Below are 13,816 nucleotides of genomic sequence, written 5' to 3'. Positions count from 1 at the left end.
TGGTTGTCCTACAGCTCATTGCGGAGGAGGTAGCGGTGGTTAGGCTTCAGGTCAACTTCTACAGGAAAATGATCACTCACCTCAAGAGCCTAAAAGTGCCATCACAAGAAATGAATCTTAATTTTAGATATATAACTGAATTAAAGAAGTGTATATGTATATATGACATGTTTACCTCCTCCTCTGTCAGATGGAAATTCTTCTTAAAGTTGAACGGTTGAGCTGAACCTGGCACTATACTGGAAATAATCTCACGTCCGTGGACAATGATCCTGTAAAATCCCAAATTGTGTATATTATTACAATATTCTTAAATCATTATAGAGACTATACATGCATTTAATGTTGAGCACTTCTTCAGTGGCCTTATGTGATTCAGTTTTCAGCAGTCACTGACCTGTCATAGGCACAGTGTGTCTTCTCGCGGACAGTAGTGTCTTGCTCATCTCCAATTAACCAGCGAAAGTTTGGGTCACTCCTCAAGCGCACAGCTCTCCAGCCCTTGATGGTGACGTAGCTGCAGCCGGCGTTGAGGTCCCCTAAGATCATCACATTCTGGGTGAATGAAAAGAGGCAAAAAGGGAAGTTCACCACACAAAAAAATACTCATAAATGTTATCATATGTGGTAGAGAGAAACCAATATGAAACCCAGCTGAGGAACTCTGACCAAGATAAAGATAAAAACAATTACCAAAAAAAGTGAAAAGAATATATATAAATATACTGTATTTAAATGATGATGATGATGGTTTAACCTACATCAGTCTTCCACTTCTTGTAAATTCCTTTGAAGACAGTATACAGTTCATTAATCTCCTTCATGGCACTTCTTGGACTGGTGTGCTGCCCAATCAGGACCAAATCCTTCACCACTGCAAAGTAACAACCACCACCCAAAAAAAACAAGCAAATTTCAGTTTTTTCTTAGTTTTGCTCATATGGTATGATCATACATATACAATGCTCACATGGAACATAGAGAACCCTGATTATTAATATCTCTGTATATTATTATTTTTTTGGAAACCCTGGATAAGGTGTTGATATCTACCTAACATCCAGGTTTTTAAAACCCAGGAAATCAAAGTCTGTCTTTGTGAAACTGGCCTCAGATAATAGCTGGGATAACAGTGTGTGCTAATGAGGCTACTTTCTTCTTCTGTATAATTCCAAAGATGCCTTTTGCTTCATCGTACATGTTGATGGGGAGTGGAAGCGAACGATGAAAGGCTCTCTGGAGAAAACATCTGTTTCATTGGTTCCTTCTAGTTTAGGATACTGGTAATGCTCTTTGACCGTCAGCACATTGCTCCTGGAGAAGATGACAGAGGAAAAAAAACCCTGTTAAGGATGTCATGTTAATATGACCATTAAGAGCAATAGGTGGTGTTTGATTATGGGTTACCTATAAATGTAGACATACTGCTCCTTGTAAGTCTTCCTCCCCAGTCTTTCACTTTCCACATAGGAGTATGAGTTGGATTTGTCAAACCTGCTGATGGCCACGTAAATGAGAAGTTGAAAGTTGCAGTTGTGAAAGAGGCTTCACCAGATCTTTTAGATTAGTTTTTGAATCAAACAAAGCTCTTACCTGTTGAGATCCTTAACCAAAGCTTGTATTGCTGCACCTTTAGAGTCTCGGACCTCCTGAATAAGACACAAGTCGCACCGAGAAAGAATCTTGGGAGCAAAATAAAAAAGAAGAGGCTCTTTCAGTTATCTAGTTCTGCGTGGATATTGCTCCAGATGTTGTGCAATAGAGTACCTTTAGAAGAATCCCCATAACCTTCTTGTTGTTTGCCTTTGATTCACCAAAGCTCTGAACATTGAAAGCGCAGATTTTCAGGGAAGATGCGGCGTTAGACACACACAACCCCACAACAAACAGCAGAACTGCAGTCCTCATCTTTTGTAGGATTGTCACTCTGTAAGTAAAAGAGAATTTTGCAAGATCCGCCCAGTCACGTTGAGAAATATGTTACAAAAACCTCTTCACTCTTCAGCATCTACTTTGCAGCCTCTTACCTTCAGTGCCAGTTTCAACCAGAGACTGACCTCAGTCCAGCAAAGATCCATCTCTTCAATGAGCTGTGGTGTATTTGGGGAACATGCAGGTAAACGTGTGTGGGAAAGATCTGTGTGGTGGATGTGCTGTGTCAGTGCCTATTGAGAATAGAGCTTTATCTGGAACAGTTAAAGCCGTTGAATACAATGAACAATAGTGTGTTTTGTCTCTGGGTTTGAGTGTAATCGGACAATAGACGGTGCCATGTGTCATGTCCGTCAGTTTCATGAACATTTCTGTAGGATTTACAACATATTCATTTCAGTCATTTTAGCATTGACACGAGCAGCTGGTAGTTACCACACAGTGCCATCACATCACTGAGACAATTAATGCTGTACACTGGTGCAGTCTTAACTGATGGGGATGGTTCTACCTCTGATTTTTGCAGTGACAATCATTTCTGCTTTATACCAGATCTTAGAAAGATGAGTAAGTAAGATGAGATCTTACTCAAAGTGGAATAAGTGTTTGTCAGTAGATGATGATTTGTTTAAGATGCATTAGGATTCAACTAAAAAACGAACCAACTTAAGAGTGGTCCTCCTTCACGATGTCTTCACTAATGGAGATCTCATGTATCTGGCTTTACACTTAACTCACCATGAACTCAAGACTAACTGATGACACTTTATTTGATTTCAACTCACAAAGCTTAAAAATGTTTAAGGACCGACTCAACAAACAGTAACATATGTTATAGTAACAATGTTACTTTATTTCTGATCATGTAAAACTCTAATGGCTTTTTATTGCATACTTACTCTCCCTTGTTTTGTTTACTGAGAGCAACAGCTGAAAGAACAATGTTTTGTCTTTGCCTAATGACTTTTTATGTGTTTTTTTATGGCTTTTTAATAATTAAAGGTGGTGCTAATGACCAATTAAGCTGTTTACAGTACAAATGATACTTCCTGTGTTCTTACTCCTGACTATTGATACTATTGACACACAACTTCTTAAAATCTTATTAACCTCAGCCAACTTGTGACATTTGTTTTAACATGTTTTCATTGTTGTAATACATTACAAAGACATTTTTCATTCACATTCAGTTACATTTTGACTTTCAGCAAACATCCTACATATGTCAACACAACATTTTCACAAATACTTTGAGTTCCAAGTCTGAAATTTTTGGAAATACAAAATGATCAACAAACTACATCCTATGTTTTTTTAAAAACAAAGCAACACAAAAACAAAGAACAATGTTCCTGAGCAGTGACATTGTCATATTGGTCTAAAACAGCCTGAGTGTTGAGGAGACGCCATGTCCATGAGATAGTCTTCAATACGTGTTTCTATGTCTGAGTACAGGTCTTCAACTTGCTCCCTGAAAGGAGGATGCCACACCCACAACATGGCAACCCCTACCACAGCAAGGAGAAGAAGGAAGGTCACATACACTTTCCACCAGGAGCCACACCGTGTCTAAACATAGTGAGAAGAAAGTTGGGAAGAAACGTCAAATTATATATCTATATGTATATATGTATATATTAAGCTGATTTCGTCAATGCAGCAAAAATTAAGCAAAATAAATTGTGACAATGTAAGGGCAAATGAGCATTTGAGTATAGCAAGGACATTTAGTTTAAAATTCCCCTAAACCCACACACACATATATATAGACACACACACACACACACACACACACACACACACACACACACACACACACACACACACACACACACACACACACACACAGGGCTCACCGGTCTCCTGCTGCGGTGGCTGAGCTGCCGGAGCTCGTCCCTGCACTGCGACAGCCGGGCCTGGCTGGACTGACACTCCTGCTCCATGGCATGCAGCTCTGTCTGCAGCTCCTCGCACTGTGCGCACATTTTTTTCCAGTAAGGCAAGTAATATAAAATGCATCTTGATAAATATGTTTAAAATAGATTTGACACTCATTTTGAAATGTATTAGTGAAGTAGTGAGTAGTGTGAAAGCTGAGTTAATTTATGATTTATTTTGTTAATTAAATATAAATTAAATGATCATTATGCATCAGTGCAAACGTTGTAGAAATCCTAAATGATGGAGATATTATCTTTGATTCATTTAGTGTGAATTCATGAATATCTAATTTTGTAAAACAACTAACTCAAACAAAACGTTTGATAATGCTTGTGAATGTGCTGCAGTACACTGTGATATCTCCACTTCACCTCTCTTTCTTTGAGCCCGAGTTTCTCCTGAGTGTGACGAAGCTGCTCCTCCACCTGAGAGTCTCTCCTCGCCGTCAGTCGTGGCTCTGCTTCTTCTGACGTCAGAAGCCCCTGCATCATGGAGACCTGGCTCTCATTGCTGCCATCTAGGAGATAGAAAACTATTTAAATAAATGAACCATGTTGCCTTGTACTCTGTGTAAAAACATGACTCTAAAGTCTAAGCATCTTGCCTCTGAGGTGCTGAATTTCCTCTCTTAAAATCTGATAGTCTTCTTCCAGCAGGCCAATGTTATACTGTAGTTCCTTCTTCTCTTGTCGCAATGACACCACCTCCTCCCTCAGCTCGGCCTCTCTGGTTCTGGACAGCTGCACAGGACACACGTTTTTAACAACCATACACATTGAAACTTCTGGCCATCCACATGGTCACAGACTACCATACCTCCACTTGGCTGTGCAGCTGTTGCAGCTGTTCATTACTGAGGTGTTGGTTATCCCTAAGCTGTCCAGAGCTCAGCTTCAGCTCCTCACAAAGGCTCTGCCACCTCAGTGCGTCTTCCTTTGCTGTAACTAGCGCTTCCTGATGGCAAAAAAACAAAACAAGTCAATGACATCGATGTGCCTTTCAAGATAGTCAAATAGAAATGTTTATTATTTGAGTTAAAAGCTAGATATTTGACCTGCATTGTCTCAGACTTGATAAGCGCCTCAGTTTTCTCCTGTGTGACCTTCTGCAGGGCGACCAGGGCCCTCTCCTCATACACCAGTTTCTGCTTCTCCATCTGTATCACAAGTTTCTTCACTCCATCCTTTGGAAACTTCTATGAGGACACAACACTGTTGAGTTAAACCTACAAGTGCTTACCAAACCCAGAGTAGACACTGGACTAACACTGACAGAGTGAAAGTGATGAGCAGGTTGGCTGTTTTAGGAAGGACCAAATGTTTGGGTTTCTGCATTGAAATTATGTTTTAAAAAAGATTTTTAAAAAACACTCGTCTTTACCACCAGCTGCTGTTCTTACCTGCAGGCAGACTTGCAGCTGCGCCTCCAGAGCCTTGATCTTGTTTCTCAGCAAGTCTTCACTGCAGCGAGCCTGTGTGGGTTAGAAAGGAAATGACTGACTGTCACGCTGTGGCCTGCAGATGGAAAATGAATGGTTCATCTGCCAGAATCTGCGACAGTATGTTCTTTTACTGTCTACACTCTGGTGCACAAAGGGAACTTCAGTGAGCCTCAAGAAAGATCATAATGTCTGGATGTGCCGCAGCAATAAACTGTTTTGAATTTGAAAACATATATAACATATAAGTTGCCTGATGATAACATACCTGACTGAGAAAGAAAAAGCATACATTATTTAAACTAAATCAAATTCTAGATCCACAGCTGTTCAAATTCAAATTAAAAAAAATACATTAAACAAAAAAGGGAAACACCAACATTTCCCCTTCATTCATTACAGCTAGAGTAGCCAAAAGAGAGCTAATAAGGATTCATAGCACCTATAGCTGCTGACTGTCACACCCTTCCTGTATGAGAATGACAGCTTGCACTCCTCCTATGCAGGAGGTTAGAGCAGAAGCAGGAAGCTCCAAACCACAGACTGCATAGGCCTTCCTGAGGTAGCAGCCACCATACGCGACTTTGACAGACATTTTCAGTTTAATATCAATCATGGAGCCAAAAACAACAACATGACCTTATAAAACAAGAGATATGTGTTTGGTATTTGGAAACTGTAACTGTGACACACTGGGGGTGTTCTTGATGATAGGCTGTGCATACAGATGCAGAGTCTTACCGTCCATATTTTGTTCGAGGAGTTCACAAGGTTTGATGTGCTATCCTGGAGGGCGACAAGTTTCTTCTTCATGGCCTCCTCTCTCCACAGAGCCTCCTGGTAGAAAACAGACAGCAGAGGAGAGAAGAACTACAACATTGTGCAACTACTGGCTGTAACTTAAGTCAGTCAGCATCTTCTGTTAAGGTTTTAGGCTGATAAAATATGCTCGCCACATCATCATCTTCTGTACTCTGTTAAAATAAACCAATAAAATGTGCCTATTTTTGTCTCAAACATTAAAGGTAGGCAGTTTACTTCACACAGGATGGTGCTCACAGTAACTTCAGAACAAATGAACAAAGTAGAGAAGAGTCACAATCTTCCTTTATGTCAGTTATACAACTCATCTTACTAGCGTTTGCTAATATTAGCCACCATAAGCTACGGGCCATACAGTAGCTTCAGATAATATAAACAAAGCAAAACTGTCTAAGTTTTGTTTATTAACAGCCACTGTAGCAACAAGTGACATGGGAAGATTTTAAGTGGTATAATGTAGTGTAACAGTAGGACAAGAAGAGAAAAAACACAAACTTATGTCAGTAATGTCAGTTACAAAGCAAAATCTAGCTAACCTTTGCTAACACTATCCACCATAAGCTTCAGTTCATATCAGACCAAGTGAGGCTGTACCAGTAAAATTCCTGAGTGTGTTTAACTGAGAAAGGCTGAGTTTTATGGCTTATGAATTTAACTTTTCATTCATTAGAGGACTAATGTTTTATTTAATCTCTCAAAAGTGACATAATACTGATTTAAAGAACAAACAACAGCACAGAATTGATTTGAAAAAGAATTGTTATGTTTACCTGCAAGTAGTCAGTTAACCTCTGAAGATCCTATTATGTGTGAGGTAAGAGACATCAAAAACAGTTACATTTTATTAAATCTTAGCTTTCTAATATGCAATTTATAGATTTAAAACCCCATTTAATAAAGCAACAGTTTGAAACTTACTGACTCCTTGACAGTAACGAGACCTGACCTGCACAGTAGAAAATATCTCATTATTGAAATACAAAACAGTATCACAGCTGCCTCTGATATCAAATTTAAGATTTCAATTCAACCCACTCTGTCTGCACACTGGTCTCTCGTTGTGTATTCTTTTGGAGAATATTTTCAGTTTGGATGGAGAATTTTTGCTGAATCTTTTCTGCATGGATGAATGTTTTGATGCTTGTCTTTTGAGCTTTGGGGGAAAGTAAAAACAGCATTATTAGTGGCCCAATGAAAGATAATTTGACAGTCTCTGATCAAAATGTTATACAACTAGGCGAGCTATTTACCATTAATACTATTCTCTCTTTTATCTGCGCTTTTCGCCCTGTGCTGGTTTGATTCCTTTATTGCTGGTGTGGAGGAAGATGCTTGCTTCCTTGCATGGTCTTTCTCTTGCCTCATCAGTGTTACCTGTTCTGTCCATAATGAAGCCTGGGGAAATAAGGAGAGAGAAGATGATGCAGGTATTATTACTCCTGTGGACGTGCAAATATTAAACATGGTTCTAGTGAAATAACACTAATAACGTCAAAGGATATTACCCAGTTGCTGGTGCTTGGGCATTCAGTTACGTTACTGTTTGGTGTTAAAATCTTCATTGTATGCCTCCCATTATCGGTTGGAGTATTTTGGACATTTGTATGCAAAGTCTCTGACTTGCTGATTGGACTGTATTGTTTCATTAAAAATGTCTTTGGTGAAGGTTTTCTCCTAGAATAATAGTTTGTAGTATTCAAACCACACGGCTCTGGGCTCACTGATCTCCTCCTCAGAAATTCAAGTTGCCTCTTTTCCTTCAATTCATTCTTGATCAGTCTTGTGTCAAACTCTCTCGTAGGGCTGCGACATGAAGTCACGTTGTTGCGTCCTCGTAGTTGTTCACGTTTCTCTGCTCTGATGTCCACTATTTGTTCAAAGTGTTTCACTGGGGAGAGCTGTATACATTTGACAGTCAGGGCGTCCATGGCAGCCCCTCTGGCTGTTACAGTATCCCGAGCCTTCAACAAAAATGCATCATGAAATGAATTAGAAATGTCTTAAATTATGAAAAATACAGCACGTTAACATTTGAGTTGAAATCTACTGATGTGTATCAAATGTTATAGGTAGCTGAAAAATATTACTGAATGATGTGTTTCAGGTGCAAAATGACGGTTCAGACAATACACATGAAGATAAACTGTATATAACAATTCAGGTTTTTTTCATTTACATGGAAAACACAGTGTTTGAAATATACCCTTAAACATCTGTGTTATCAATTTGTATATCTCAAACACTAAAAAAGAAAATAAAGAAAGACAGTTAGTGTTTAGGCTCCAAAGGTATGTGAGCAGTATGCATAAAATAAAGCAACATTCAAAACCTTAACAGTATATTTTACATTTAGGATGCTCTGTGTTACACCAATACATTTTCTACTTGAACCATGCAGGTCAGTTCTAGTAGAAGCAGTAGTAGTAGGTCGTAAAGTAGTACTTATAGTTGTACTAACAGTAAATGTAATGTAGACGTTATAGTGGTTGCATTTTGGTTGTCAGAAAGCTCCTTTAACACTGAGTATCAGCGTTATCAAAGATAGACTAGGCTCTTGAAAGTATAGATTGAGGTTTTGGAGGGGAAATGTACAAGATAATGCAAAGAAAATATGTTACATGATAAGCAAAAAAACATGCCAGATCTTACCTACAATGCCATCTCATTCAGTGGGGAAATGTCTTCACGAGGTGTTTGAGAAGTTATCCATTTTCTCACTCTTCTGAAATAGTGTCCGGAGGTTTTGTCTGTGTTTCACATGTAGCTGTTTCTGTTGAGCATAATTTTACAGGAAGTGAAGTGAACCACAGCGTCATATGTTCCTCTATCTCACCAGCCACTCGCATCCAAACTGATGCCATACACGGGTGGGCCCCAAGATTACACACAGACTCAGACAATTCCCCCTACATGCAGCCTGGGATAAAACCCACCACATGGGAGAGAGAGCTGTGTGTGTGGTTGCCTTGTGGAAATGTACATTCTTTTAAATAGCAGCAGTCAGATTTTCAATAAAATTAGTTGAGAAGCTGTAACTGTCATAAGCTTCATCCTTTGCTGGTGGTGTGTATGCATGTGTAGGCCTATTTGTTATTTGTTTTAAGCTGACTGACTTAATATTTTACTAGTTAGAAGTTTTGATTAAAGGCATGATTAATTAACCCAAAACACTGGATCTTAGCATCACATATAACCTAAAATTCTCTCCATTAATATATTTATTAACTTAACCCAAATGCAACGTCAGGACAGCATCTTGCGTATAGCGCCATCTCGTGGTCGTTTTCTTTAACAACTCTAAAAATAGGCGCTTTACCCTACTCTCGCGATACTTCACGATGATATCTTGTGTTTCCGCCATCCTTGTGGCTCTTTGCAGAAGGGCACGAAGAGACCGAAACAAGGGTGCCCCGGTGTAGCAAGAACTCGGCACTTCATTCTTCAAACATGCTGTCCAGACTCGTTATTGTGTCAGGTATGCAATATTCTTGCTTTTATTGATTAATACATGTCGCTTAGCTCTGACACAACCAAACTGTCAAGGAACAAAAGTTTAAAGTGAATCTGAAGCTGAAGGGTAAAGTGAAGGCCGCACATTGAATGAGAGACATGCTAATGCTAGCTGAAATTAGCTACGGTCACTACAAGATGTAACGCTACGATCTGAAACTGTACTTAGTTTATTGCATTTGTTTATATCAACAGTTATTGGTAATGCTGTTGACTGTGTTGTTTGGTGTATTTCTGTCTGACATCACTACAGCCAAGTTAGATGACGATAGCTAACGTTAGCTGTAGCTACTGTAGCTAGCGCTAGCGCTGCACGCCTGTAGATGTCACCTGTTTGACAGCTAACGTTGGTCGGTTTCGTGCTGTTTACGTTTGTAGTAGAAGGATAAACTCCATTAGCTACACAATGTAAATCCACCAAAAGTATGGTTCTGTTAGTTCTCAAGTTGTTCATTAATAGGCAGACCAGTTGCTACCAGACATCCACATGATATTATGCTACCGTCAGGTATTGAGATGACCTCGTCCTGCAACTGGGCTTCTGTTGGCTTTTGTCATTGTACAGTGAAGTTATATATACTTTGTTTCCAGTTTATTAGTTTATCTTCACTAATAAAACAGTCATGTTATTAATCCAACCTTCATGAAGGCTATAATGGTCGGATTTTGATTAAACATCTATAGAGAGGTATTAATCATGAAAATAAACAGATTTGAACACGACAAACAACCGTTATTTGCTTCACTGAATATATGTCATTGTCTCCTCTGTTTGCAGCTAGTGGCCTGAAAAGCAGCGGCCCCCTTGGAGCTGGGTATGTGTCTTTACAAGTAGTATTTTACTGTATTTGTTATTAAAAATAAATAAAATAAACTACACCCTACATCCATAATATAAGCTATTATGTTGTCTCCCACAGTCTGGTCCAGGCGTCTCGCTCCCTGCACACATCGTCCCAGAGTCTGGCCCCAGTGCCCCCTCTGCCAGAGAAGGGAGGCAAAGTTCGCCATGGCATCTTCCCCGACGAGATTTTCCAGCTCCTGTACCCCAAAACTGGAGTCACAGGTCAGTAGCCAGAAGCAAGACTACATTTTCACATATATTCAGTTATTTTAATTTAACTGCTGAAAATTTGAGTACCGCTATACCTTTCCCTCAGATAAAATAATGAATATCAGTTTTATCAAACCTAAACATTGTGTCTATTCACTCCCATTAGTTCAAAGACGTAAGCAGAATATACTTCAGTCTTCTGCACTTAATTTCATAATGCAGTTATTGTATGTGCAAGATATGAATAAATAGTCCCAAATTTGATTAAATGAAATACAGTTGCAAACGGAATACTCTTAAGCCCTGATTTGAAAGAATTGAGAGTTGACGCAGACCTCAAGTTTTCTGTGTGTTGGTTCATATATGTGGGGCTTACAAGCTGAATGCCGCTTGTCCATTTTTGTTTTTGCCTCTAGGAACAGTAAGCACACAAGGCTTATGGCTGTGGTGTAATGTAACACAGGCCCAGTCTCTCATTAGACATCAGTGTACTAGTAGAAAGCTAACATGTTCTGTAAAGAGCAATGTATCGGATTGTAACACATTGCATGTGCAGTTCTGCTGTTAATAGAAATGCTTGAGTAATAATGTGATTCAACTTTACCCTGCCCCTATACTACATATGTTGACTATGTCCCTACTACTGTTAATAATAACTACTGTTATTATTGATGTTTTTTGTTCTTTATATCTTCATTGAATTTTGTAAATTTTCATCAAAAACTAACTGCTACATGAATATAATTTCATTGACAATGAAAGGAATTCTAAATGTTTCTTTTCCTCACTAGGACCTTACATGCTGGGCACTGGTCTCCTCCTCTACATGCTTTCCAAGGAAATCTACGTCATCAACCATGAGACCTTTGCTGCTGCTTCCATCGGCGCCGTCATCATCTATGGTGTCAAGAAATTTGGCCCAAGTGTTGCAGCTTTTGCTGACAAACTGAACGAGGTAGGCTGAAAACCGAATGGATTTGCATTTTTTTTTTTTTTTCCTTTTTATAAGGGTTGATAATTGGATATCAAAGTAGTCCTTTTTGTACAGAGATTACTGTTCAAAGTTCTTTGGTTCTTTTCTTTTGTGCACAGCCATTGTAAGTGTGTGTGTGTGTGTGTGTGTGTGTGTGTGTGTGTGTGTGTGTGTGTGTGTGTGTGTGTGTGTGTGTGTGTGTTTCCGTTTGCAGGACAAAGTGTCTAAGGCTCAGGAGGTGAAGGACGTGGCCATGGCCAGTCTGGCTCAGGCTATTGAGGATGAGAAGAAGGAACAGTGGAGAGCAGAGGGACGATCAATGCTCTTCGATGCCAAGAGGGTAAGCAGCATCGGCTTTGTCATTTTTGTTTTTCAATTTATTCTTTGCTGTTCATAATGTACTTCTTCATATTTACAAAATATTTCATATTGACTGCTGGAAGCTGCCCGGCATCATTATGTGATCTCGGACATGTGTCGTCCTCTGCTGGCAAAAAGTAGGAATTGCAAAAACATCAGAGTGGCCAAATAATCCAGCTATGAATGTGTGGAGCTGTAATACTATGAGAAAATTAAATTATAATCTTGGAAAAATACTAGTTACCAAATACATAAAGGTCCTGAGAGTCATCACTGATCTATGCAACCAGCTTAAATACATTTGTTTCTCTTTATAAAAACTATGCAGTTTATAATTGAATTATGGCATATTTTATTATTATATATATATATTATTATCATATAGCATATTTTGTCATCCTTGTAAATGTTTTTTTTCTTTACTCCAATAATAGCTATTTTAAAGGGACAGTTCACCCCAAAATCTAAAATCATTTTCCCTCTTTCCTGTAGTGCTTTTTATCAATGTAGTTTGTTTTGGTGTGAGTTGCTTAGTTTTTGAGATATCGGCCATAGAGAAGTCTGCCGTCTGTCTAATATAAGACTATATCAAAGAGCCAAAAAGATGAATTTTAAAAACTCAACAAACGGCCTTGTTTCTTTCCAGAAATCATGACCTGGTTACTCAAAATACACAGACCTTGTTATGGGGTGACGACAACACAAGCTGTTAAACTTTCCACAAACGTGCAGTGATTATTTACTTATATTGTACTTTGCTATGATTGTCTGATGAGAGATGAGGACAAAAACCTCATGGATTTTCCTTTTTTATTGAATAAAAACGGCTACAAAATGTGCAATAATCTCATCAAATATATTACGATAGCCCATAAAACAAATTTGCTCATATATAAACAAGTTAATAGATAAATAGACTGTAGCCTTTGCCAACATATTAAATACAAGACCTGACTTTGTTGAGACTGCAACAGTTGAAGCTTTGAAGCAAACATTTTAGCAACCCAAGTGTAGACCAGATATTTCCACCGTGTGGTTACAAGGACTCCTCTTTTCCTCTCAGAACAATGTGGCCATGCTGTTGGAGACCAACTACAGAGAGAGGCTACACATGGTGACCAACGAGGTGAAGAGGCGCTTGGACTACCAGGTCGCTCTGCAGAATCTCCACATCCGGATGGAGCAGGAGCACATGGTCAACTGGGTGGAGAAGAGCGTCATCGGCAGCATCACTCCTCAGCAGGTCAGTCTTTTAGTGTCAAACTGTCCGACGCCTCCGGCTGGGGGATGATTCCCAGTTGGGGTGTTAACGTGTCTGAAAAGAGCACATTACTGTTACTCGTAGATGTATTTAGATCAGTACCTTCTTACTGTCTTGTACATACATCAACAAGGTGACACTTACTTATTATTGTGTGTGTTTTTTTTGTTTTTTTTTAGGAGAAAGAGAGCATTGCCAAGTGCATCACAGACCTGAATGCTCTGGCCAAGGCCACTCAGGCCAAAGCTACGGCCTAAACTGTCAAGTCTTCAAAGAAGACTTCTCTAATTCCCAACTCATGGTCCCAGGACGAGACGTTCACTTTTCTTCAAGGAATGAAATATTTGTCTCTGTCGATATGTTATGGGTGTGTACAGTATTTACACGTCAGCTGATAGTAAAATAAATGGTTCTCTTATTCAACTTCAACTGGTTGTTTTTTTTCTTTCAACATTTCATTTAACCTTTGCTTATGTGTTTTGTTAGTGACGTTGTGTGTGATCGTGGCAGATATTTACCATTTTT

The 13,816-nt window shown here is 39.1% G+C and overlaps 3 protein-coding genes across 6 annotated transcripts; 1 reads left to right on the top strand and 2 right to left on the bottom strand.

The window, feature by feature from the left end:
* Nucleotides 1-7: 7 nt before the first annotated feature.
* Nucleotides 8-2,014, bottom strand: dnase1l1l (deoxyribonuclease I-like 1-like). Of its 2 annotated transcripts, none has more exons than XM_068733428.1 (8): nucleotides 1,768-2,014; nucleotides 1,594-1,682; nucleotides 1,408-1,497; nucleotides 1,199-1,314; nucleotides 762-874; nucleotides 398-555; nucleotides 176-272; nucleotides 8-89 (listed from the first exon to the last, which is right to left on the bottom strand). In XM_068733428.1, the coding sequence occupies exons 1-8, from the start codon at nucleotides 1,906-1,908 to the stop codon at nucleotides 9-11; spliced, it is 885 nt and encodes a 294-aa protein (XP_068589529.1). In that variant the 5' UTR covers nucleotides 1,909-2,014; the 3' UTR covers nucleotide 8. The 2 variants fall into 2 exon arrangements, with proteins under 2 accessions (XP_068589529.1, XP_068589530.1); XM_068733429.1 differs by having other exon boundaries at nucleotides 1,408-1,494.
* A 746-nt stretch (nucleotides 2,015-2,760) lies between these two features.
* On the bottom strand, nucleotides 2,761-8,911 carry traf3ip3 (TRAF3 interacting protein 3). Of its 3 annotated transcripts, none has more exons than XM_068732806.1 (14): nucleotides 8,783-8,911; nucleotides 7,639-8,094; nucleotides 7,384-7,528; nucleotides 7,169-7,286; nucleotides 7,052-7,079; nucleotides 6,904-6,933; nucleotides 6,053-6,181; nucleotides 5,273-5,344; nucleotides 4,928-5,068; nucleotides 4,690-4,827; nucleotides 4,478-4,613; nucleotides 4,245-4,390; nucleotides 3,789-3,905; nucleotides 2,761-3,501 (listed from the first exon to the last, which is right to left on the bottom strand). In XM_068732806.1, exons 2-14 carry the CDS (start codon nucleotides 8,059-8,061, stop codon nucleotides 3,301-3,303), a joined length of 1,824 nt encoding a protein of 607 aa, XP_068588907.1. In that variant the 5' UTR covers nucleotides 8,062-8,094; nucleotides 8,783-8,911; the 3' UTR covers nucleotides 2,761-3,300. The 3 variants fall into 3 exon arrangements, with proteins under 3 accessions (XP_068588907.1, XP_068588909.1, XP_068588908.1); XM_068732808.1 differs by having other exon boundaries at nucleotides 6,053-6,148; XM_068732807.1 differs by having other exon boundaries at nucleotides 8,787-8,911.
* A 586-nt stretch (nucleotides 8,912-9,497) lies between these two features.
* atp5pb (ATP synthase peripheral stalk-membrane subunit b) lies at nucleotides 9,498-13,720 on the top strand. Its single transcript, XM_068732809.1, has 7 exons — nucleotides 9,498-9,608; nucleotides 10,422-10,458; nucleotides 10,564-10,709; nucleotides 11,489-11,652; nucleotides 11,885-12,010; nucleotides 13,094-13,273; nucleotides 13,471-13,720. The coding sequence occupies exons 1-7, from the start codon at nucleotides 9,581-9,583 to the stop codon at nucleotides 13,546-13,548; spliced, it is 759 nt and encodes a 252-aa protein (XP_068588910.1). The 5' UTR covers nucleotides 9,498-9,580; the 3' UTR covers nucleotides 13,549-13,720.
* The last annotated feature ends 96 nt before the right edge of the window (nucleotides 13,721-13,816 follow it).

The sequence above is a fragment of the Cebidichthys violaceus genome, unplaced genomic scaffold (genome assembly GCF_023349555.1).
Source record: "Cebidichthys violaceus isolate CVI_PGR_0920_01 unplaced genomic scaffold, fCebVio1.0.p SCAF_6, whole genome shotgun sequence".
NCBI lineage: Eukaryota > Metazoa > Chordata > Actinopteri > Perciformes > Stichaeidae > Cebidichthys > Cebidichthys violaceus.
This window is presented reverse-complemented; position numbering and strand designations above follow the sequence as displayed.